General features: G+C 37.5%; 1 protein-coding gene across 1 annotated transcript in view; it reads right to left on the reverse strand.

Annotated features, from left to right (window-relative positions):
• LOC129112194 (vasoactive intestinal polypeptide receptor 1-like) overlaps positions 1–25,329 on the reverse strand; it is a 26,083-nt gene continuing 754 nt past the window's right edge. The window contains exons 2-13 of the mRNA XM_054624208.1: positions 25,128–25,236; positions 12,846–12,953; positions 10,274–10,374; positions 9,434–9,531; positions 8,917–9,049; positions 8,153–8,306; positions 5,665–5,725; positions 5,448–5,517; positions 4,788–4,882; positions 1,735–1,864; positions 345–386; positions 1–147 (exon numbers count right to left, since the gene is read on the reverse strand). Coding sequence (XP_054480183.1) covers positions 1–147; positions 345–386; positions 1,735–1,864; positions 4,788–4,882; positions 5,448–5,517; positions 5,665–5,725; positions 8,153–8,306; positions 8,917–9,049; positions 9,434–9,531; positions 10,274–10,374; positions 12,846–12,953; positions 25,128–25,236 — 1,248 coding nt within the window. The remainder of the gene's footprint in view (positions 148–344; positions 387–1,734; positions 1,865–4,787; positions 4,883–5,447; positions 5,518–5,664; positions 5,726–8,152; positions 8,307–8,916; positions 9,050–9,433; positions 9,532–10,273; positions 10,375–12,845; positions 12,954–25,127; positions 25,237–25,329) is intronic.

A 25,329-nucleotide genomic window follows, 5' to 3' on the forward strand; every position in this document is an offset into this window, starting at 1 on the left:
TCAAACTGAAGAGATGTTTCCGCTAGAAGGAGGTCGCCTGAGGCCCCCACGCGAGTGAACTGTTATCTGAGTGATGCTTCGCTTGGCCGGGGTGAGTGGATTTTGATTGTGACACTTCCACAGCCATCTCCGCAGCTCTGTTTGGACCTGCACACAAACACATGTTGAAGAGTAGTACCAGTGGCAGGATCTGATTTTGTTAAAGCCACTATATGTGAACAATGTGCCCTGAGTGAAGAACAGTGAAGATGTTACAGCTTTATGTGGTTTGTTTTCTCTCTGTCTGTCTGTGTATGACACATGCTTGAACATTTGTATCTTATAATCGTCACCTAGTCACTTACCTCTCCATTCATGAAACAGTAAAGCAGTGCCACCACAAAACCCTGCAATACGAGAGACATGACACTTATGACACTTTAATCTTATATACACACTCTACTTAAATTACTACAGTAAATACTCATGATGTTTGTATAGTCAGCCTTAAAGATAAACGGTTCAAAGTATCTCTTGGATGTAAATTTCTCAGATATTGCGATAATGGAAAAACAATCTCATATTTGGGCTGATTTTAAGCTTGATCTCAATCATTCAGATCCAGAGATTTTCCTGAATTTTACACACCTCAAGTGACAAATAAGGAGACATTTGAAAATATTATTTTTTTCACTAGTCAATATGCAGTGACCAACAGATGACCTTTTAACCTCGACAAATCTGTTATACATAAATATTGACAGCTGAGGAGTTGTTCCAAATTATTTTTAAAGTGTAAGTTAGTTTACATTGCCGACCCACATCCCTGGTTAATGTTTGGTTAATCCCCCATCACTCCCTCCCTATATTGGCCCTTTTCACAGAAGCCATTTTGACATGTTACAGCAGGGTAAACACAGGTGTAATTGATAAAGTTAATCATTGTTCCATTTTATTTAGTGCCACAGCCATTCTAGTGAGTCAGCATGCACAATACCAGGGCACTGGCCCACCTGGAACAGGACCATAATCAACGTTATTAATCACACCTGTGTTTACCCTGAAATGACATGCCAAAATGGCTGCTGTAAAAGGACCTATTGCCTTTCATCTTTCTACTGTCAAATGTTGACTGAAGAAAAAAAAATGCCCCCAAATAAACAGGTAAAGTGTTCAGAACATCCATCTTCCGTAACCGCTTATCCAGTTAAGGGTCGCGGTGGGGGGGTGCTGGAGCCGATCCCAGCTGTCAATGGGCGAAGGCAGGGTTCACCCTGGACAGGTCTCCAGCCTGTCACAGGGCTGACACATAGAGACAGACAACCATTCACACTCACATTCACACCTACGGGCAATTTAGAGTCTTCAATGAACCTAAGCTGCATGTTTTTGGACTGTGGGAGGAAGCCGGAGAACCCGGAGAGAACCCACACTGACACGGGGAGAACATGCAAACTCCACACAGAAGGTTGTCCAGCCCGGGAACTGAACCCGGGCCCCTCTTGCTGTGAGGCGACAGTGCTAACCACTACACCACCGTGCAGCCCGTGTTCAGACTATTTTTACATTAAATTATTTATGTGCTTATTTCATGATTAACTGGGACAATAAATCAAAATGTCTGCTGTGAAAAACTTCTATCTCAGGATCAACCTACTGTAAGCAATTCACTTTTGGTAACTTCTTTTGTGATTTGTCTTTATATAGTTTTTAAGTCTGGACATTTTATCCTGCTACATCTCTATTGCTTTATACCTGAAAGGATCCCAGACCCAGCTCGATGTAGAGTCTGGCCGCCACTCCAGTGTTCTCGGGCAGGAAGGCGAATACTGTGTAGTGCATACCAAACAGAGGGATGAGGAACAGTGTGGATTTAGCCAGCCTCCTGAGGGAAACAATAACAAAGGAATGAAAGAAAGAAGAAAGGCTTGAAAGCACTCCAGGTAGAGGATTACACACTTTCTCAATCAGCTTCATCTTTTAAGTGATGGGGACTTTGATGAACATAATCTTCTGGTTGTTTCAGATAAGATATTTATTTATTTTTTGCTCCTTTAGCACCTTGCTACTTTTTTTTAGGATTGTTATCTTTACTTTTTGAGTGGGTGGGGATCATTTTGGAATAAATGATGTCACTTACTCTCATGCACCAATCAGGATTCAGCAACTTTGAATCAAAATGTGACAACAGTTATAGATTTGTTTGCTAATGTTGCTGTTTGTGATGTTGAGTTTTTTTAGACTTAATGTATTGATAAATTATAACTAATATTGTTTTGTGTACTCTAATTCACATATTTGATTATTAGTGTTGAATGTAAAAGACAAATAATGAAGATTAGAACGTTTCCAGGAGCTTTAAATTGAGATGCATCATCTCAATAACATAAATCTGAATATGTAATATAATACTTTTCCTCAGTTGGAAATATTCACCTTTATCAGTGTTAGTCTCATCATTGTTTTTGTTTTAAATGCCAGAATGCATTATTCTGCCAAGTTTCATCAAAGGTAGAGCAGATGTGGCAGATATAAATTCTGTATTAAACAAACTGACCTTTAACAACAAATTATCAGTGGAATAGATTAAAATGTCAAAATACAAAACCCTGACGTATTGTGCAACAAAGTTTAGTTCAAATCAGATTCTTGATGACATGTAAATGTTATTTAATAGCGGTGACATTAAATTATTGCACCAATTAGCTACAAGTCATGTGGTTTGAAATAAAACTCCACCTTTGCATGACATCTCTCAAAAATCATAACTTCCACTGATGAGTACCTCATCTTATTCTCTTAATCTTTATAAAGTTGATTATTTCATGTCACAGAAATGGTAAATCAGCTTCACGCATTTTCTAGTGATCTAAACTCTCGGCTGATTCAAAACATAATCTTTCACAGATCAATTGGTGGTTGATCTAACGCCAATAGAAATGTCTGCACATTATCCACATCAGATTCAAAGCTTGAACAAGGATGTGACAAGAGTCGTCTGGAGATTCTAAATAACAAAAATAATCACTCTTATCAGACATAACATTCTGGCTGCTGGAAGATTACGTTTTTTTTGTTAAAGTTAGAGTATTTTCAGGCCTATAATAGGATTGTGTTTGTCTTTTGTCGCACCGGAGATTCATGCCTTTGTGTTCATGTGTCTGAATCAGATTGAAGTTTGTAAGACAGAGATGAAGCTTTTGAAGGCAGGAAACAATCATTGAACTGGTGGAACAATCCTGTCGCACGGCGATAGAGGAGACATCTATTTCTGGCATCCGCTGCTATTTTTATATGCTGCGTTCATTGTTAATTCAGCTGAGCTGGAATCTGAACCATCCAAAAGTCAAAAGGAAGGAAGGATTCACTCAGGTTAAGAAGGATTTCTGGGTTGCATGAGTAGATTCATAGATGAAGCATTTTTTCTATTCAACTGTGAGGAGACATCAGTACTTTATCAAGGGATTTCATCAAAACACTTCTTCTTTCCCTCTTCCTAGTAAACTCTAGATAGAAAATGCCAACTGTTTCCGACATATCAGTTTCTTACTCAGCAGTTTTACTGCAACACTGAACAAATGCTTCAAATATTCAAATAGTTCAAGAAGCACTGGCACAACTTAAATTTGTCTCCAAAAGTAAGTAAGTAAAAAAAGGAGGGTCACTGCAAGCAAATAGAGAGGCAAAGTCCCTCCCCTTACGGGTCTCCCCCATGAGACCATATTTCAGAAAAAATATTTAAGGCTAGTGACAAATAATCCTATGACCCTGTTTGACGTGACAAATGTTGTTGTTTTTAAAGGTTTGCTGTAGGTTTGTTTATTTTGCGTAAAACTGCTCAGTGAACTAAATCTCTCGTCTTGCACAAATCTACGTCACCAACACTAGCTAGCTAGGTGACTTAGCTGTACCTGATGTTTACCCGATGTGTTTTATCCAGTGACTCTTTTTATCAGCCTCGAAGCAAAAGAAAAGGAAGCCCCGTTGTTCTTGAGAGTTTAGGTTATGTGAATGGAAACACACACTTGTGCCATGTTAAAATGTCTTCCTCAAACATATTTTAACTATAAGATTGAACTATATAGACAATATATACATTTTCACTTTTCAGTCTTTTTCCATACATTAAAGTTCTTTAAAAGACCATTACTGACTTTTTAATCTGCTACTGCAATAATCAATATGTATCCCATAAAACAATATAAATATATATAAAAAAACAGGATAACCTCCTGTCATTTGTGATTTATTATTAAATGGCATTATGCAAAACAAATCATCACTACGGTAAAGTCCCCATGTAATAATTTAAATATAGAGACTGTTATCTATTTTCTTCTTCATTTCTTAACAGGTCAGGGATTTAGGTAAATTCAGACAGAGCTCTGATGGCATGCTTGTGTTAGCTGATTGGCATCAGCTGCTTGTAGCTTTCCTCACAATCAGTGGTTCACTCATCAGCTGTTTGGGCGTTACATCCCAGCATGTAGCCAATCTCATTATCAAAGGCCAGACATTCCTCACATGTTGCTCTGCTCTTAACAACACTGTTTGTGACTGTAGCTGCCTCCGTCGCCCCAAACTCCACCTACCTTTCTATTTTGCTGTAACCTATTGCTTAACTTAGATATGCTATTCATAGCCTATATCTAAGTGTTTGTTAGGGGAGACATTCTTCCCGCAGAATCATTGTTGCTGCTTAGATTATCTAGAGAGATAAATTGCCTGATGTGTCTATTTTTTTGTTTGTTTTAGGAGGGATAAATGTTAAGTTTATGGTCCAATTGTGTCAGAAAGTCATGACTCACATAAAGTGTCCAGTGTCATTGTTCCCGGCTATGGTTGAAGATTTAAGCTTTTGAACCAGGATCCGGATCACGTTGATGAAGATGACAATGTTGATCTGGAAGAGATACATGCACACGTATGCACATTTACACAAATTACAGAATCCAAACATGCACAGAGTGAGAGAAATTGCTTTGGAAACCATAGCATATCCCCTGCATGGTACAGTATTTCCCCACTGATTGGAAGCTAGTCTTGGATAATAATGTCCTGTTCCTGCAATTTATTGAATTCTAAAAGTGAAACATACCTAAACTTCTGCTTGTCCAAGTATATAAGATAAGCATCCAAACTGATTTATGTTAGAGTTACATAAGGAAAAATCTATCATTAGATATGACATAAGGAAGTGACATCAGGAAAAGATTTATGATTGACAGACTTTTATCAAAATACTGGGACATCAGCTGGTGAGGATGAGGATTTACCCAGCACATGCAGCTTTAACCTCCTTTTTAGCATGATATTAGGTATGTAGCGACCTCCTGCATGGTTCTCGATTTAAAACAAGTCATCTAGAAACACTAAAAGGTCAGCAGGAGGCGGTGTGAAATGAATGGCTCTTTGTCCTAAAAAAAATCCTATGTATTTCAATATTAGGACTACTATTCTTGACTCACCACCAGCGAGGCTGTTATTGGTCCTTTAATAATCCACCAAATAGGAACATTGTCTGTGTCGTCCCAGCAACTGCAATTAAAGCCAATTAAAATGAAATAAAATCATGTTGCACTCAAATCAAAGTACACCATAACACTTGGAGAATTACTTCTACTACTGCCGTTGCACAATGTTACTATAGCAGTGAAATGATGAGAAAATATAAGCCGCTCGTACCCTTTGTCATCATAGAAGAATCTGGTCAACACCCAAAGTATAAGAACTGTTGATGGGAGCCCTGCAACATCAGAGCAGAGATTAATTATTGATAGGTTGGATATGTGTCAAGTAAAATTCTTCTAAAAGGCGCTCGATCCCTAACTCACAGATGCACTACATTTTTAATTTATATGTTGTACATATGAAGCATTGTGTTTTAAATGTATCCGTCTTCCACTTGCAGAAAAAGAAACGGACACAGGATGAAAGCAGGAGACAGGAAAGAGAGCAAGATAGTACAAACCGGAAAGATGCTGATAAGACACATGAGAGCGACTGAGTCAGCACCAAATCAAAAACAGACCCTGGTTTGCTTGTCAGATAGTAAAAACATAAGATATTCAGGACAGAAATATTTTGGTCCAGATTTTCCTTGGCAACTATTGCATCGTTTTATGTTTGAAACCCGTTAAATGTGTTTTTGTTTGTTCATCCGCTTGAATGGAGAATATGCCATGCATTATCATAACTATAACCACTACAATAAGCAGATTTGATAACAAAAATCCAGGCATGGCCTCTAGATATTTAGTTTTGCCAATTGTCGGTTCTGTTGGCTAAAAAATTCAAGCACTCTTGCTCCTCACTAGGAAATTCAGCTTCTCTGTCACAGTCTGTGGAACATAACTAGAAGCACCTGAGAGTACGGGCTTAAACAGGGAAAATATACAGCCAACAGATAGGGATGGTGAGACCATAAAAATCTGTTGACTGAGCAACACAGGATTATACAAAGGGAAAGCACTGAAAACATCGAGCTCAGTGAAGTAAAAGATAAGGGAGGAGAAACAAAAGCAGAGGAAACAAAAGCAAATGCAGCCACCATTGCTGCTCAGGAACAGCTATTGTGTAAATAAATCTTGTCCGGAAATAGATTTCCAACCACCAAAATGTGACTGTATAGTGCATTCACAAGACAGACCAACAGGAAAACCTTCCAGTATCATTCAGTGTAATACAACAACATCACAAAATACAGGCTCAGGAATGACCAGCTAAATCACTACCTCTCTGACACAGACTAAAGTGTCTTTGATAAGTTTCACAAAACTGTAGTGTGTTTTTGTTAATAATAAGGGTTGAGTGTGCTGTCAAGACTAAACCAGTCAACGAGATGCACAAGTCACAAAGAAGCAAAGTGAAACTGGAATTACAGCCTCTCTGTTGTGTGCTTCTGCCAACCAGTCATGTTGGAGCTTGAATCCATGTCCATCCAAAATGGCATCACTTCACTATTTTATCCTATCAGACATTTGCATGTGAATTATTGTCCAAAAGCGTGTTTTGTGAGGTGACTGTGACGTATGACAACCAAGATCTAATTGGTTTATCCTTGAGTGCAAGAGGACGTTTGTGCACAATTTGAAGGATTTCCCTCAAGGCGTTTCTGGGATATCGCATTGACAAGAATGGGACGGACATGAGTCACAGTGACCTTGACCTTAGACCTCCAAAGTCACATCAGTTCATCCCGTGCCAAATTTCAAAGGAATTTCCTTCAAGGCGTACCTGAGATTTTGCGCACAAGAATGGGCGGAAGGAAACCCAGAACAATTAAGCCTCTTGCCACATATGTAACCGGCATGGAGGCATAAAAACGTCTTTCCTACGCCTGCTGAATATCTGGAAGAATCTTCTTTATTTCACCATTGCATTTCAAAACAAGGCTTTCATCATTGTGTGTACAACACAGCCTATATATCAGTGTCAGCAAGCCACAAAAGCAAAATAATAGAGTGCTTTTTTTCCACACAATGACAAATTATTCAAACAGGCCCACATTTTACGCTGAGTTTGATTTTCCTTTCTTTGTAATATTTGGTATAAGACGAAGTGAAGGCTACAGAGTTTCTCTCTGTCCTGGAGCTGTTAATGTTTCTTTTATGATTAATGTATCACCTCCGAAACTGCCAAACTAGAGTACTGATCTGACCATGGAAAACGTTGAAAGCCACTGTGTATTTCGAACATCGCCATATTTATTCTGCAAGACAGCAGAATCTTTGTTAGTTACCCAATGAGAGCTGGACACATTCAATATAAAAAATACCATCATAAAGTTGACGTAGGTGCATCTGACAGTCAGGTGATGATTGGGCCAAATAGATGTAAACCGTCCAGGGGTCAAATTCATACAAATGACAAGTGAAATATTTGCTTCTGTCCAAATATGATTAAAAAAGTTGTTCCCTCTTCGCATCCTGATTAAGATTATCGATAGCAATACAACATACATCTCCCATTGAGTGCTTGGCCTCCAAAAAAGTTCTTGCCACTGGGTGTTTAACATCCCCCCCTTGATTTGAGCAATTGCGAAATTCATGTAGGCTCGTGAGACGTATTCCACAGGTTATGTGAAGATTATGTGTATAGATTCAATCATCACTTGTTCATCTGTTATGGGCTTGAACATCCTCAGACGACCTCCTCAGTCATCTCTACTTACCCCAGCCAATCAGAATGTACCACCAGAAGTATTTCCTCTGAGAGACGAAGGTCAGGGCCAGCAGGGTCTGCAGATACATGCCCTCCACCAGCAACCAGAAGTAATTGGCCAGGATGCTGAACTGGAAGAAAGCCACGGCTGACTTGCACGCTGTCTAGATAGGACACCATGGAACAAAGTTATTACTTTCCATTATTGTACATGCATTTGGCATGAACATACATTATTTTCTACCTTCAACAAAGCATTGTCAAACTACTCTTAACAAAATATATTGGATAAACATCCTGGTGGTTTTGTTCTGTTTATTCTTGATTGATTATAAATTAAGCTTTTTTCACCACAATGTAAAATGATTTGTGTAAACAGTTTGTTTTCATTATGGATTCCAAATATTTGTGTTTTATGTCATTTCCACCACTTAACAACCACTCAGGATATGGTTCAGTAGACCGGGTCATGTGAAAGTTGAAAATCCATGCCCCTTCTCCACAACGGGATGCTATAGTAATATTAACTATTACAGTTGTGTACAATTTTCTCATTTCACTTTGTTAACATTTCATTCATGGCATCAAAAAAATGAAACATACCTGCTGTTTAAACTATGTTTTTGCTAAAAGAATTCACAAAATCTTGCAGACTAATGAAGGATTTTCCTGCAAAACTACAGCTGCCATGCATCTGTATGCTAATTCAAACAGACAGCAGATGTGGGAATCTGCTTTATGATGGGATAATTGTTGGCTAATTAGTGTGCTCACTGTGGACACAGAGCAGTGGTCCAGGGTCTCGTCAGCAAACAGCACGGTGTCCTTAATGAAAACTGCGCTGGCTCTCAGGACGAAGGAGGAGAACAGGTTGACGTGGATGTAGTTTCTAGTGCAGCGGAACTTCCTGAAAGAGGCACAAATACACATGTACACAAACAGTTCTACTAATAGTCCCAATCCTCTGACAAATATATATTGATATTTGTGTCTGTTGGAGTATGTTACAGATATATACCCGTCTCCAAAATAGCTAATTAATTCTTGCTCACCGCCCTTCCTAACACTCCAGTTAAGAATCTGAACTACATAAATGTTGGGTGAGTGAGCATGCTAGCTGTCCATTTTATTGCCCTTATGTGTGTGTGTGTGTGTGTGTGTGTGTGTGTGTGTGTGTGTGTGTGTGTGTGTGTGTGTGTGTGTGTGTGTGTGTGTGTGTGTGTGTGTGTGTGTGTGTGTGTGTGTGTGTGTGTGTGTCTTCCAGGGACAGTGTGTTCTGCTCTGGTCTTACCTGAAGGCAGTGAACACCACAATGGCTGTGATGAGGGAGATGAGCGAGGTTGCGTAGCCCACAGTGTAAAGCTGTCTTAATGTGGAGAGGTAACTCGTCTGCAGGGAGACAAACAGTAAATTGTGATGCTGTCAAAGGTACGAATGGGAAATAACTTGAAGGGCAAAATGTTACACAAAATGTTTAAAACAGTGGATCTGACAGAAGTACAGTTGTAGAGTACATTTATTTGATAATTTTGGTTACTTTGCAGTCTTATTATACAAAATATAATCAATAAATAAAATTTCATATATTATCATAAAGTCCCAAGATTACAGAAACAAATTAGCCCCGTGTTTAACAGCTGCAGCCTTAAAATGACAGTAATTATAATCCAGAAGTTTGGTAAACATTATTCTGAAATGGGTCATTCTGCATGATGACAACTTTTACTTTAGGTACTGTAAATATAATCTAATACTTTTGTACTTTTACTTACGTTAAATGTTGGTTTTTACTTGTTACACAGTATTTCTACACTGTTCTAATGTTGATTTTACTTAAATCAAAGATCTGAGTACTTTCTCTACTGCAGGACAGAGTATAATCAATAAATAAAACTTTAACTTTGCTGTTGTTTGTTTAGAGAATTTTATCAAACATATTTGACTATTGCCTAACCTAAGCTGTTTACATGTATTCTTGGAACAAAAGTATCACTAGTGTGTATTGTTTTTGCACTAAACCTAGAAAGAGGTCTGAACTGAAAAGGAAAACACGAGGGAGGATGAGAAAGGAGGAAGTAGAAACTAAATGAATAATTAACTGATGGCATGATTAATGCATCATGTGTGTTACCTCAGATTCAGGCTCGCTGTCGTCACTGAAAGCACAGGCCTCGTCATAGGGTGGATACATTTCTGACCAGCTACGGACCGTACAGTTCCTATAAACATACCCTGATGTGGGAGTAGACAGAGAGGGGACATGAAGGGAATCAGACTGGTTTCAAGGGTTTAATCCACTGCTAAGATTATCACAATGCGTCATACAACCTATTCAGCTCAACCAATGTGTTATTCTTCTTCTTAATCTTCTCTTTGGCTTAATTTTGTCTAAAGATGATGTAGTTTAAATGAATTATGCTGTGAAATTCTGCTGAAAATGGTTTCAAATGCAAGTGACCAGTAGCCACAAGTAACTAAGTCCATTTACGCAAATACTATTCTTTTTAAGGTACTTGTACTCTACTTGAGTATTGCTGTTTCATGCAACTTTATACTTCTACCCCAGTACAATTCTGAAGAAAAAATGGTACTCTTTACTCCATTGCATTTATTTTACATTTTAAATGTAAAATGTTATAAAATGTTATAAAATTGTATTTGCTATTACTATTATAGATAAGTAGCACAGTAGTATATTAATTTCTTAGCCTCACCATTACCAGCTGCAACTTTAAAGTGATGCATCACTAATTATAATCCAATAACACCCCTCTGAAACAAGCCATTCTCAATGTCAGATAGTAAGATTGAATTAAGTAAAGTTAAGTAAATATTAAGAGTATTTCTACACTGTTGTATTGCTCCTGCTACTTTCTAAGGTCTGAGTACTTCTTTCACAACAGTTTGTGACACCCAGCACTAAGTAGGAAAGAAATCAAGATGATAAAAAGGTTCCTGGGTTTTTGAAAATGATGGAAAAGTGGAAAGGTCAATCGATCAGTTCCTTTTCTGTTTTCTTTTCCGTCGATTGACTCGACGCAATGCATACATGTGGGATATCACGAATTGTGTACAATAATAGATTAATAAAGCACTTTGACTTCTTATGATAGATAGTCGTTATTGTCCAAGAGAAAAACATTTTTTTTCACAGCTACTACATATTCCACGCACAAGCATTCAGATTTCAACAGTGCTATATTTTTTGTTGCAGAACGGCTATTATTTACTAACGTAAAGGATATGAATAATTTGTCCAACACCAGTGTTTTGGTCCTCCATCCCTCTGAAGAAATCGTTAATATTCTTATAGCCTAACATTACACAAGTTGTACAAGTTGTACCAAGTTGTACCATCAGCAAATTAATCCATTCTTGTTATCAACAGTATTTATAATTGAATTTACTACTACGATTTGAACACAGATCAAAACTGTATGTCCTAAAATCCTGAAGCAACTGACATTGTGCAACACCACTGGGAAACATCATCTTCACAAAGATTTTACTGCTTCAAACTGCTTCAAAATGATTTTCAATTGTACATTCCAGAACATTCAAAATGGTATTGTTAAATAGTGAAGTATCGCAAATTCTTAATTGATGTATTGTAAACTACATTGTTTCAATTTGTAATTCCTGTGCATCTGAGGACTGCTACATTTGGTATTGCCACTCTTGCACCTTTTCACTCCATTAGTGCTTTCAGTCAGAAACGACCCTTTGGAAACAGCAGGTGCCGGGAGAAGATTATCAGCTGGATCGCTTCCTGCCATGCCGTGTTTATAGGATTGTACATCTAAATGTTTGTGCCAGATAGCACATGCAGGCTTTAGCTGGACGGTTTGAACAAAGGCACATAGAAACGCATGGCAGTAGGTTTTTTCTATTCCCTTTGAGCCGAGCAAACAGGTAACTAAAGCTGGCAACTACACTGCTGAAAGCAAAGACTGTGGTCTGTTTGAGTGATCCGCAATTCAGATAATCATGAGCCATGATTTCCTTTAAGGTAAAAAGGGAAAGAACATTATTCCTTAATGATCCTGACCGTACCTCCTTGAATGAGGTGTCATTATGGCAATTGTGTCAAGACAACTGGGTACATACAGAATTTCTTTTTTATTCACTACGTCTGTGTGTCTTTAGACTGGATGACGAAGTTTCCCATATCTAAAATGTACTAGCTGTCCTATAAACACTAATTTACAGATGCAAATGAGTAATATTTGATTGTACTTAATACTATAACTCTTTCAAAAAGGATTATCACTCTAAATATAAACCTCTCAAACTCGATAACACTTTTATTCTCATCACTATATTATTCAGAATATGTCTCTCTCGGTGTCATTGGCACCATCCTTCTGGAAACACAAATCAAGGCAACAGCCCAAGAGGAAGTCTGACTTCACGTATGAACCCTGCAGACAAAATTCCACGTCATTTCTTCTGCCAGAAACATCCCAGAGCATATATATTCTTGCCAACAAACATTAATGAATAATTCATTGTGCTCCTTAATCAGAGCAACTCCAGCCTGCATTTGCGCTGCAAGTTATAGAGAACGGATAATTATACTTAGCATTGGAGCAATGGGACTTCTACATTGACTTCTGTATTTGAACTACTCTAGTGAGTACATAACTGAAATTGAGTTATTCTATCCTGTGGTTGTTGAGATTGGTATTAACATAGAAACCAACCTTGATTGCTGGAGAAATGCTGGAAGACCTCAGAGCAGGATTTGTTGACCACCTGCCCGACTTCAGCTCTCAGCCAGCAGCCAATCTCGTCCCACTCCGTGTTACATCCTACAAACACAAACAGAGGGAGGAGCAGGATCAGTCAGTAAAAAGAAATAAAAATAATAGTGATAAACTGTATCTACACAGCAAGTTCTAAACAGTTTTAAACCATGATGAAAACATCTCAGAAGCCAATGGGGCAAATAATATCAGATAATTAAATCAAATAAAAAAATGTAATGAAATATTGCACAATAATATAAAATAGGAACAAAATATAATAATAATAATAACCATAAGTATAACAATAATAACAATATCAAAAATAATAATAATAATAATAACCATAGCTCTAATTATAATCATAATAAGAAATTAAACATGTTGGAAATGAAATAATGTCCTAGAATTAGTTTTGTGAAGCGATTTAACGGATGTAGATGATTCTACAAAAAGTGCGTTTCCATCCACCTGTTTGTATGCACATTTCAAACGTAAAAAAAAAAAAAATCAACACTTTGCTGAGGTGGAATAGTTGGAAACAGACTTATAGCAAATTAATCATCATGTACATAAAGCATGTGACTTAACATCACTGAAGCTTCCTATCCACTGAGGAGACGAAAACATCAGATCTGTATCAAGCAAGACATTTCCTCAGAAGATTACAAGAAACAAACATGAATGCCATATTTGCACTACGTTTTTTTCTGTTTTTGTATTTTTTCTAATGTGCACATAACAGCAATGGATGGGAACACACATTCATTTGCATTTTCTTTTGCAGATTTTCTGGAAATTCAGTTTAACAAATCTCATCTGAAATATCAAATATATAGATTTAAATGTGTTTAAGTGTCCTTTTGTCCAACTTCATCTGAAATATTAACAATGTAAGAGGTTACAGGAAAATAAAAAAACATCCATTGTTCGTAATAAAATAGGCATTCCTATCTCATGAACATTTCACATATACTTCATACTGGATATAAATGCATATTTCATAAGACAATCAGAAGAATAAGAAGACAAACAACTGCATGAATTAGCATGTGTATGATCATAAGCCTTACAATTGTTTGGATTCTACGGATCAAACATTCACCACATCATTTTGATGATATTTGTGCATGTTAAGATATGGCACTGAGAATCACATCACAGCTGAGAATATTCTCCCATACCACCACAGAAAATATCCTCTGAAGTCCTTGTGAATTAGATCAGATGGACAAATCTGTCTTCAAAGTATGCGCAGACATCATTATGCCTTCAGGCTTTGTTTAGGGCAACATCACTTGCCAGAGCTGCATACATGTGTCAAGAAACCCAATTTCACTTCCAAAGAATGATTATGCATCAATTGTTATTCCGATGACCTTTTTGTATTTGTGTGTTTTCCTCCCAACAGCTCTGCTGGTTCATAGCAGCCAGTCAGTGGTGTTGACGGAGTGTTGACACTTAAAATATAAATTAACAATAACAATAATCATATGTATGTACTGAATGAGTGAATATGCATAATTTGTTGCTTGGCTTCTTTCATATATAATTCCTGCAGAGTGAAGGCTTCCTGTCAGCACTCTGTCATCACATTAATATTAGTTGAGTGGTTCTGTCTGCTGAACTGAAAATGTCAAACACATTTCTTCAGAAGACAACGTGGCAACATGAAAACTAGATCGAATTCTCTTGGTTCTTCAGGGTCCAGGCTGAGAAGCATAGGGGACGTTTATTCTGTCGTGAGTCTGTTTTCTGTAATGTTGTGTTGTCTATTGATTGCAATGTTGGTTTGTAATTTGGTCAACCACTTTGGTTCCTAACATAAATATTTCGACAACAATTTTATGGATTGTCATAAGATTTTTGTACAGTCGATGTTCCCAGAGGATGAAACCAAAAACACGTTGATAAGGTTGCCATGGTTCTGGTTATGAGTGAAATCTCATGACGACTATTTGATGGATTGCCATGAAATTTGTTTCAGAGTCAGACATGCACATCTCCCTCAGGAGATTTAGTGTTTAGTGCTATAAAGTCTGACTCACAGGATGTGGACTGGCGGTAGAAGTCGTCCACGTTTATTACTTCTATACCAGAATGATGTGTGGAGTCAGACCTTTCTTTAGCGCTGACACAGTGCTAAGGAAATAGGTCTGGCTATGTAAGACTAAGTGCTATTTAACAAATGTGAGCATGCTAACAAGCTAAACTAAGAAGTTTAACATGATAAACAATATAGGCCTACCTGCTAAACATCAACATGTTGCAATGCGAGCATGGCTGCACTCTTACTCTTGTTTGAAATGTTTTCTGTATTTTGCACACCATGACAACCCCTGTGTGAAAAGGTAGCCCTCCTTTTCACGAACATGAGCACCTGGAATTTAATCATTGCCTGATTGGGATGCAGGAACTTGACTGGTTGTAAAGGGGGAGGGGGGACGTTATTTTTCTATGTTTAATTATCATGCTATTTTGCATTTGTGCAACAGTGAACTTTATGATCAAGATGCAAACTGTTAAGATATGCAATGAAGTGTCTGGTTGATTATGATTTCGTTATAAAATATAAATGTATTGTGGTACTTGGGTCAGTGAACCCCCATGGCAGTTGGTATCTACCATTTTGTGTAATTGGTTGGCTTTATTTAAGCCCGGTATTTTCTGCTTTCAAGGGGGGGTGTGGAGGCATAGAGAGACGGCTTGCTGTGAGGCTGGTACCTGTTCAGATTAATGGAACTTTGCTTGTTTGTTTTGTTTATCAAAGTATTTTGTTTGTCGTGGCCATTTCACTTTTCAAGCATGGAAAATAAATCACAGTTTTTTCAACTAATTTATGCTGCTGGCTGAATTTTTGCGGCCTACTCAAAGACCTTCATTGCGTCCTAAACCGCTACGTCCCGAAGTGGAAGTGAGTCGGGAGGCTCATTTTCACACCCTGGATGATCAAAAGAATATTTCCCGCTCATAATAAGGAGAAGCCAGTTTATCAATACACATAAGCCACTTAAAAAGACGATTGCCTTTCTGACAGTATTTTTGTGAATGTTAATCTAACCAAATATTACTTAGAAAAAGAAGATTCAGTACTATTTGGCATTCAGTCAAATGGTCCAGTACATGCAGGTGACCTGATTACCTATTCACATATATCTTCTCATGCAAAAAAAGGAGGATATTTCTACCTAATACTGGCTGAATAAATCTATACCAGCTGACAGTCCTTGCGTTTCTTTGTTTCTATAAATGGACTGGGGGTAAATGCTTTGCTTAATGTCCCTCGCACTCAGGTTTTTCCATATACTATCCCGGTGGTTCTCAAATGGAGGTACGTGTACCCCTGGGGGTACGTGAAGGCACTCCAGGGGGTACGTGACATTTAAAAAATATATATTTAAAATAAGCATCCATTCACAAATCCTTTAAAAATAGTTATTTAATAAATATTCAATAAAATATAAGTGTAAGTTCATAAACTAAATTCAATGCGACGATGCAATCTTCAGTGTTGACAGTTTAATAAATCAGACACTGATGGCACAGCGCTGTGTATTACATCTTTATTTCAACCAAAAATGCTTTGCGCTGGTTAGGGGGTACTTATTTCACAGGGGGTACATCACTGTACCACTGTACTATCCTATAATTCACAGATTCTCAATAACCTGTGGAGCAGTCACATGTATATAATGGACTAATTCATATATCATGAAATGCAACCAACATAAATGTCAAATACATTTTCAGCATCTTCTTTAAAAAAAAAACACCTCAGGTACTATAAGTTTCAACCAACATAAAAGTGTTTCAGATTCTGACTGAAACTTAGACAAAGTCTTACTGCATGTAAAACTATGATTCTTATTCTTCTCACAGCAGGAAGTTGGTGTAGCACATCTTTGTGCTGTCATTTATTTCACCATGTGCATTTAGCCATACATTTGGATTGGTGGCAAAACGAAGATTTAATGAAATCAAAGCAAATATAATAATAATTTAACTTACCCTAACATTTAAATCCCTTTTGATGTACATTTACTTGAAAACAAGACTAAAGTTTTCACCGACGTTAGCAGGTCATGAACCAAAGACATTGCAACCACAGAGCTAAAACTGAGAAGATGTAACAACACTATTTGGTTCATAGGACCTTGAACAGTCTGTGCTTTAATTATCTTATAGCTGAAAACAAATCAAAATTAAAAAACTGATCTTAATAAAGAATCTGCGTTATTTGAGCAATCCACTGTGGCTGTGACATTAATCTGAATCAGGGCATGTGATTTACAGGCAGCAATATGTCTGGGTGAAATATAAATTTTCTCTCTGTACCTTATTTCATTTGTACAAAGCCAGTGTATCTAATCGATTATCCACTCCCTCTCCTGTGTGTCCTTGTCTCACAAAAACAACCTGCATCCAATCAGGTAATCCCACGAAAGTGATTTGCCAACGTCACTCTGGGAAGCGATAAGATGCAGTTATTCACGAAGGACCTGTGTTGTCAGGCTGAGTCAGACTAATATTCCTGAAGCCGAGGATCCAGGAGGGGCAGAGGGGATTGTGTCAAAATGCCCTCTTAGATCTCAGATCTGTCTTTTCGTTGATTTTTAGCTCAATTAGTTGTTGCCTAAGGGGTGGAGCTATGAATTGTGGGGCTTTCACACAGCAGGTGGCTCTAGCAGACCAACAAACATGCCACAACCTTTATCTAAGCCTCCTGTCTACAGAAAGAAATCTATTGATATTTCAAAATACTCTGTAACATATACTATAATTAACTGTACTTAAAGCCCCAATCATTCCAAATACATCCAAAACTCAGCCAACATATTCAGGTAAGTTAATGTTTATGTGATGAGAGAGGTCAACAAAATGATGTAACAATCAGTATCATCAGTCAAACAGTGTCCACAACATTCAACATCATTTTCTTCAGTGAACCCTTCTTTAGTTTTTAACTGCTTATAATGTAATCTTCGTTTTTTTATATAAAGTGTGCACTTTTTTTGGACCCATCCCTCATACATATGGGTTCAGTAGACTGCTGCTCAAAATCTGACAGCAGGGAGATAAACCGTCCAGCTTCAGTCTGCACAAGATAATAAACTTGAAAATTGAGTTTCTCCTTTTTCCACTTTGTCTCAGAAAACAACATATATAATATAATGTATTGTAAAATGTATTATCCATCTCTTGGAGCCAGAGTAGCTTGAAATTAAAGTATAAAATATTTACAGATGTATATTTGTAGACCACCTGAGGCTCTGGGGAGCTTGAACCCTCATAAACAATATTTACAGAAGACATTCAGCAGGGTTATGATGGAAAAATCACATGCATTATCCATGAGTTCCTGGACCATTCTCACTGGTTTACTGGGACAATTGAACTGTAATACACCTGTGCCTTTCCTGCTATATGATAGAGCGAAGGTAACAGGTAGACTAGCACTAGGACCCAGGCAAAAAGGGGCGGGATCTCACCTGCCCCTTTCTTCCTGCACTGACACACCTGAGAGAGAAGCCAGCTTTTGTTTGGTGTTTGATTTGGTAAGCTCTTTCATTCATTCATTCATTCATTCATTCATTCATTCATTCATTGTTCATTTTTAAAATCTGTTTAAAAGGATGATTTTAATTGTGAAACTGAACTATGATATATTTCTTCTAGCTCATAGTATCAAATTAAACAGTTGTTAAATAATTGTATTATTTGTTAGATTTATTTTAGTTTTTAACAAAGATACTAATGGAGGAGCCAACTACAGTTTTGTCCAAAGCTGTTCGATTGTCTTGTGCATTTATCAAATCCATTGAATGGGCAATTTTCTGTTTTATTTGTCTTGTGGGACCTTTTGTGTGGTTTGAGTCACCTTAGCTTGCTGTGAACAGGTACATCTGAGAGTTGTAGAATAGTTTTGATTTGGTTTAAATTGATTTGTGTCCACATATTTTGTGATAGCTTCGTTTTTTTTTTTTTTACCTTATTTTATCAATAAAATCTATAGCAATCTCTTGCTCCAGTTTATTCTGGGTTTTGAGTATAGTGTTATCATCTGGTCACATATAAAAGGCAAAATATCTGCTGGAAAAGGTTGATTCCTGTCATATTAAGCGGTCTAAATATAAAGATGCATGTTTTTCTCATCAACACTAAGCCATAATTAATCACATCTCCAAAAAAAAGCTTTTCTAACCGCCTCCCTGTCAAGTGCATCTTGTTCAAATCCATTATGGGAAAGACAATTAAGATGTGAAGTACACACTTGAAAATAAATATTGTGGTTACAAGCTTGCTGTCACTATCTGCCGGAGTTTAAAGGAAAAGGTACATCGTGTTTATACAGTGACTACATAACTGTGCTGAGGTAATTGGTATTCAGGATTAAGAGATTTCATTTTACAATATTGTAGTTTTCTAATACAAAAAATGGATGTTTGCCTACATTTTTTTTTTATTTGGTGGGAGGGGGAAATTCCCAAGCATATCCTAGGTGGGAGGATCGTTTTCAGGTTTCCACAGATGGATGTAATCCTAATAAAAAATTACAAGGCATCTATTCAGTAGAGGAAACTTCTTTCAAATAGTATTATAGATTTCATTACAGAGACGGCACGTTTACAGCATGTTGGCAGGTGTAACACACAAAACCCAGCAACAGTACAGACCCAGCTGCAGAGGGAAATTTAATTTGAGGACAGTACAGGACAGGAGAGGTGAAGGTAGACCTGATTTAATTACTGATTTTCAGTTGTTGCTTTATAGAAATGATCTGGCAGTAGACAGCAACAAAGCAGCGGATGAATTCTTTAAGAAAGTTGAAGCTTCATTAAGAAGATCTGATGTTAAGGTGGACAAAGTGCAACAGACACCATCCCCATCATGTACTTAGTTATTTGCCATCAATTGATGCCCGAATCACACACACACACAGCCTGGTCCACACTGACAAGATCCGTAGTAGAAGGTACAGTGGCCATGATGCCAAGTGTAAGAGTGTGTATCCTCACACAATGACAGTATGTGGGCTCACAAAGAAAATAAATAATGGATGTGGGTGTTTTGCAGTGCAGCCTGTGCCAGTTAGTTTGGGGTGTTTTTCTCCCAATTTGTTACTTGACATGAGCAATATTTAACAGTTATTTTATGAGGACGGTTTTGTACTACAATGTGGTGTTGGATGAGAGCAAAAATGCTGATTTAACATCTACTCTGCCAGAAATAAAGAAGATAGTGATGATTCAGCTTTTTAGCAATCTGGGCCTCTGGGTCTGTAAATCAGCCGGTCAAACAGTAAGACAGCTATTGAATGAATGCAATAAAATTTGCAAAAAACATTCATGATGAATAGTATTCACCTTTAAAACTTCCCATTGTCCCACATCTTTGTTTATGATGAAATAATTTCAAAACTAATGACATTGGCCGCGGTTGTACTTTGTTTTTAATGCAAACGTAAGCACGCTAACAAGCTAATCTGAGATGGTGAACATGGTAACTATTATACATGCTGAGCATTGCTCTTATGGATTAGATTGCTTGCAAGTGCAAATACAAGTTTTACTGTCAAGTGGTGGAGTAATATTCCCATAAGAGAGTTCCTGCTTCTTGATGCTTAAAATAGTTTTTTCTGTCTGTAAATATTATATTTCAGTTATTGTTTTTCTACTGTTTTTATTGCTTATTTATAATACTTGTTTTTTTTTTATTTTTCACTTTTTATTTTTATCTTGTCTTTCTTTACTATGTCTCTTGTGTGCACTTTACTCTCTGCTGCTGTAAGCCTGCAAATTTCCCCGCTGCAGGACTAATAAAGGATTATCTTATCTTATCTTATCTTATCTTATCTTATCTTATCTTATCTTATCTTATCTTATCTTATCTTGTATTCAGATCTCTGGATTTGAGTCACACAGACACTGAGAGTGATGGGAAAACTGTAATGTGCAGTTTATGAAAATATTTCATTTTTAGCCTGATATTAGAACAAATAAAGAGGCACAATTATATGATCTTTGTTGAAGACACATTTGTAACAAAAGCCAGTCCATAAACCCAGAATTATAGAAACTTACACCGTTTCACTATGACATTTTTGCGTTCGTGCTTAATAGCAGGGTGAATTTTGAACTATCATTTGAGTAAACCATTATGTCCCCTGGTGTGTCTGTCAAGAGTTCACAATTAACACTCATGTCAAGCACTTAATTAGTTTCAAACACTTCCTTTCATGTAAACCAACAGTTTTTTCTCCCACTGAACAGTGCTCTATTTTTTGGGCCTTTATCAAGAGCCAGCTCTAGAATAAGCTTTACATTAAACCACTTGAGTGTCACCTCATTGAGGATTAACAAAGGTGTTTGTGATTACCTTGGACACAAAGTGAGTGCTGCCAAAGCACCCCTGAGAGGGGAACTGTATTACAACCGTCATTTTACTTCTCAATGCATTTATTAAGCAGCATGCATTCACATGATTTTTCAGTGGAATTTAGTTTTAATGGTAATGTTTAGTGGACATTTGGGTGTTTTTGTTGGAAAAATATGACTATTTTATACCACCTTTAAACAACTTTACTTTCAATCTATTTCTATGCCAAACATCCGATCAATGTTAAAAGATAATTTAAACAAATGAAGAAAAAAAACACGTCTTAGTGTAGCTGTGTAAAAACCCATTAAAACCTTCAGCAACCTTTCTTATTTGATCGCTGATAAATAGCAGAATCAACACAAAATCAAGTTAGGGCTGTTACGGTTTGTCGACTAATCAATTTGTTTGTCAAAGGACGGTTTGTTGGCACCGTAGCCCGGTTTATTAATGGTAAATAGGGGTGTTTTATGTGAAATGTTACCATCTTTACAAGTTCTAATAAAGGAATAATTGTTAAGTTGTTAATCAAGAACAACACTGAGAGTCTGCAGCCATGCCAGCAGCTCAGTAAACTAAATGCTAATGTCAGCATGCTAACATACTCACAATCAGGGCCGCTGTTACTGCGGTGAACCAGGGCCTTCATATATTTTTATATTATACATTTTCCTTGACAAAGTGGTCGAAAACAATTACTTTCCCTCTCTATAATGCAAAAAGCGGTAAATTGTAAAACTTTATGTTCAAACATTTAAGATCTAGCAACACCCTTCCGTCACACCGAAAGACTTTCAAAATGTCATCAAAAGACAGATGCTCAGAAAAGAAGAGAGAAACGAAAAAGAGAAAATAAGCACTCAGCAAGATGGCAGCATGGAGGCGCACCCCGAACGTCGGAAGCCATTATACTCTTTAGACATTTTTGAATGGTGTGTAGGAGTAGGTAATCGGGCATTGTTAGCCACTTGTGCGCAGTCAGGCCTTTGGAGATCATTTCACGGCCTCCTCACCATGACCATGCTAACGTATGATTAGCAGGTGAATTTTTAACCATGTTTACCATCAAAGTTTAGCGTGTTAGCATCCTAACATTTGCTAATTAGCACCGAGGCTGGTGGGAATGGCATTAGTTTGGCGAGTAGTTGGTCATAACACTTGTTGGAAACCAAGTTGTTGGAGAAATAAAAATTTCGTCCTGATGACGGCACTAGGTGAAAAGTCAGGATCAACAAAGTGACAATGTAACGAATGTCGGGACCAGATTTTATGTTATACTTCACCTAAAACCACTTTTGTGAACCTCATGGTGGTGCTAGATGAAGTCAGGGGATCACTAAAGTCACAAGAATTCATCCACACCAAATTGAATGGCAATATATCCAGCAGTTAAGTTATATCAGTCTTGACCAAAGTGGTTGAGACCTAAATCAAACCAAATGCATCCAAGGAAGAAAACATTAAGTGGCTGATTTTTAGCCAATGGCAACACGTTTCACAGCAGCATGCAGCATGATGTGTTCTTGGGTCCATAACGACAAGCAGTCAGCCACTGATGTCTGTCATTATTTCACAAAGGTGAAATTTCAACTCTGCATGCTCTCTGGCTCTGCATGATTACATGTCACCTGCGTGGTCGGAATTACACTAATGAACGCACGAACACACTGACACTTTGACAGAGAAATTCATCAGCAGACATTTATCTGCGTAATTAGCAGCAGAGGACAACTCTGCTGCTAATTAGTGTTCATAGCCATCAGTGGTAATTAAGATCAACTTAGTACGGAAATGTTAAAGTTCATCAGTCTCGCGGAGGGGGAGTTGCCAGAGTGTTGAAGTTCTGAGGGCAGTTTCTGATGAATTGGAGAAGAGCGTGGCTTCAGTGACACAGTTCGACATGGAGACACGCAGTGCAGCCCTCTGGGAGACGCCACGTTCATTAGTATACAATGAAGTCAACGAGGCAGATCAGGAGGACAAACAGGTGAAGCCTCACCAGGAGGAACAACAGGTGTCAGTTTGGGTATTAGATGAGTGTAATGAAGAGTACATGGTGTACTTACACGTGTCCATGCACATCACAGATTACTGTCAGTCTCTACATTCTCAGTCTTTTCAAAAGAAGATGATAAACTGTAATGATCCCACTCAAGGAAACTAAAGTAAAATCACACAGTTGCTCTGCTACCACAAATGCAGAAACTTCACTTCTAAGACACCCGACAGGGGTGGATGACATAATTTCCCCCAAAAAAGCTAGAAATGGCACGCTATATACTCAATTAGAAGTAAAAGTCCTTGGTTCAAAATTCAATCAGCAGCAAAATCCACAGTTTCCATAGTTAAGTCTCTTCAAGTGTGTAGTTGATATCGAAATGAAGGCCCGTTTAAAGATGGGTGTGGTCCGAGCAACGAAGAGGGTGGTAGTCGATTGGGAAGGGGCCACTGATGTCTTCTCTAGTAATAATATTTGATTATTATTTTGTATTATTAATGCTAACCATGGAAGCAATACTTTAATGTTTTAGTTGTTCAATCTAGAGGTCATTTCAACTGTTTTATGTGCAGTTTAATCTACAACAATGGATCATGTTTTTAAACCGATTGTGTGTTTTGGTTGTAAAATTGAAACAACTATAACTTTTGCTGTGAAACAAATGTCATGGAGGTTATGAGTTCAACTTTTGAAATGATGAATAGTGGTATATTCATAGGTTCTATAATAATAGTCTCACCAAATAACATCAAAGATCAAATCAAAAATAGTTCTACTGTTTTACAAGAAGAGAACGGAGGGGATTTTGATATATTTCGATATATTTTGATATATTTTAATATATTTCGATATATTAAGCATGTGACAAGATAGAAACATATATTTTACATTTCGCTGCGTCTTTAAAAATAACAATATATGGCCATATATTTACAAATATGTGTTGCGTTGTGCTGTATCTGTCTTGTACAAAAATTGCAGTCTTGCTGTCTCTTTTTTTATGTGCATCAAGTCTTCTCTGCTATTTCTATTGCAGTTAAAGGCAGTTAACCTTTAACCGCCCACTGATCCACCTCCAATACACCGGCGATGCATGTATAATGTTGCTCCTGCCATTAAAATATATGAATATCAACATCTATTTGAAGGCAGTAGACAAACAATAGATTTAGACTCTGTGTATTTTGGTATTTGTCATTTATCAATTGATTGTGGTCATAAGCCCTGAAGCAATTTGTTGTTGTTTTCATTCACTGGTCCCAGCGGTCCAAATATAACATTTGTATTATTTTATTTTTCATGAATGATGGTTAAGTTAATATGTTGGGGTTTGGAACAGTTTGAAGACATTACTTTGGGTTTTGAGAGATTTGGATGGATATTTTTCACTATTTTACCACACTAAACAGACATAATAATATTATTAGCTGCAGCCCTATTGTCTTATAAAAGAAAGCCAGGTAAATGCAGATAAGGACACATAAAAAAATAATGTAATAGAAGTGCTATCTATAGAAAGTCAAAGACAACTGGGCTTTTTTTTTTGTTTAAGACGCATACATTTTGACTGCATCACATGAATTGAGCTGCAAACTTTGCTCACAATGCTAAATCATATCACAGAACAGCAACTAACAGGCAGATAATGAAACATCCTGCAGAAAGTTTAGCCCACGTCATTTTCCTTTGTGTGTGTTCATAATGTGCTGTTTTAAACCCATCTCAAGTCTTCTTTTTTTTTAGTTTAGCCCACATTCCTGTCTATTAAAAACCCTCTCTCAGTGCACCAATGTTTTCCCATTTATCTCAAACAAAGAAAGGAACTCAAAGCAGAAGAGGCAGCAGCATCACACACACTGACCCACCGCTGTGGTCGGTCTGGTTTTGTGCTTCGCTCCTCCTCTTCTGGTTGCAGACATCTCGAGCCCTCAGGTGCTGAGAGATGATGGCGCAGTCCGGATGAATTGCTTCAGCCTGTAAAACACGACAGCACTTAAGTTACCTCCAGCGGCTTAAAGCAGACACATGCACCTCAAGGCGATGATCTTTGGCAGCTGTGAGTGAGTG

The sequence above is a fragment of the Anoplopoma fimbria genome, chromosome 3 (assembly GCF_027596085.1).
Source record: "Anoplopoma fimbria isolate UVic2021 breed Golden Eagle Sablefish chromosome 3, Afim_UVic_2022, whole genome shotgun sequence".
NCBI lineage: Eukaryota > Metazoa > Chordata > Actinopteri > Perciformes > Anoplopomatidae > Anoplopoma > Anoplopoma fimbria.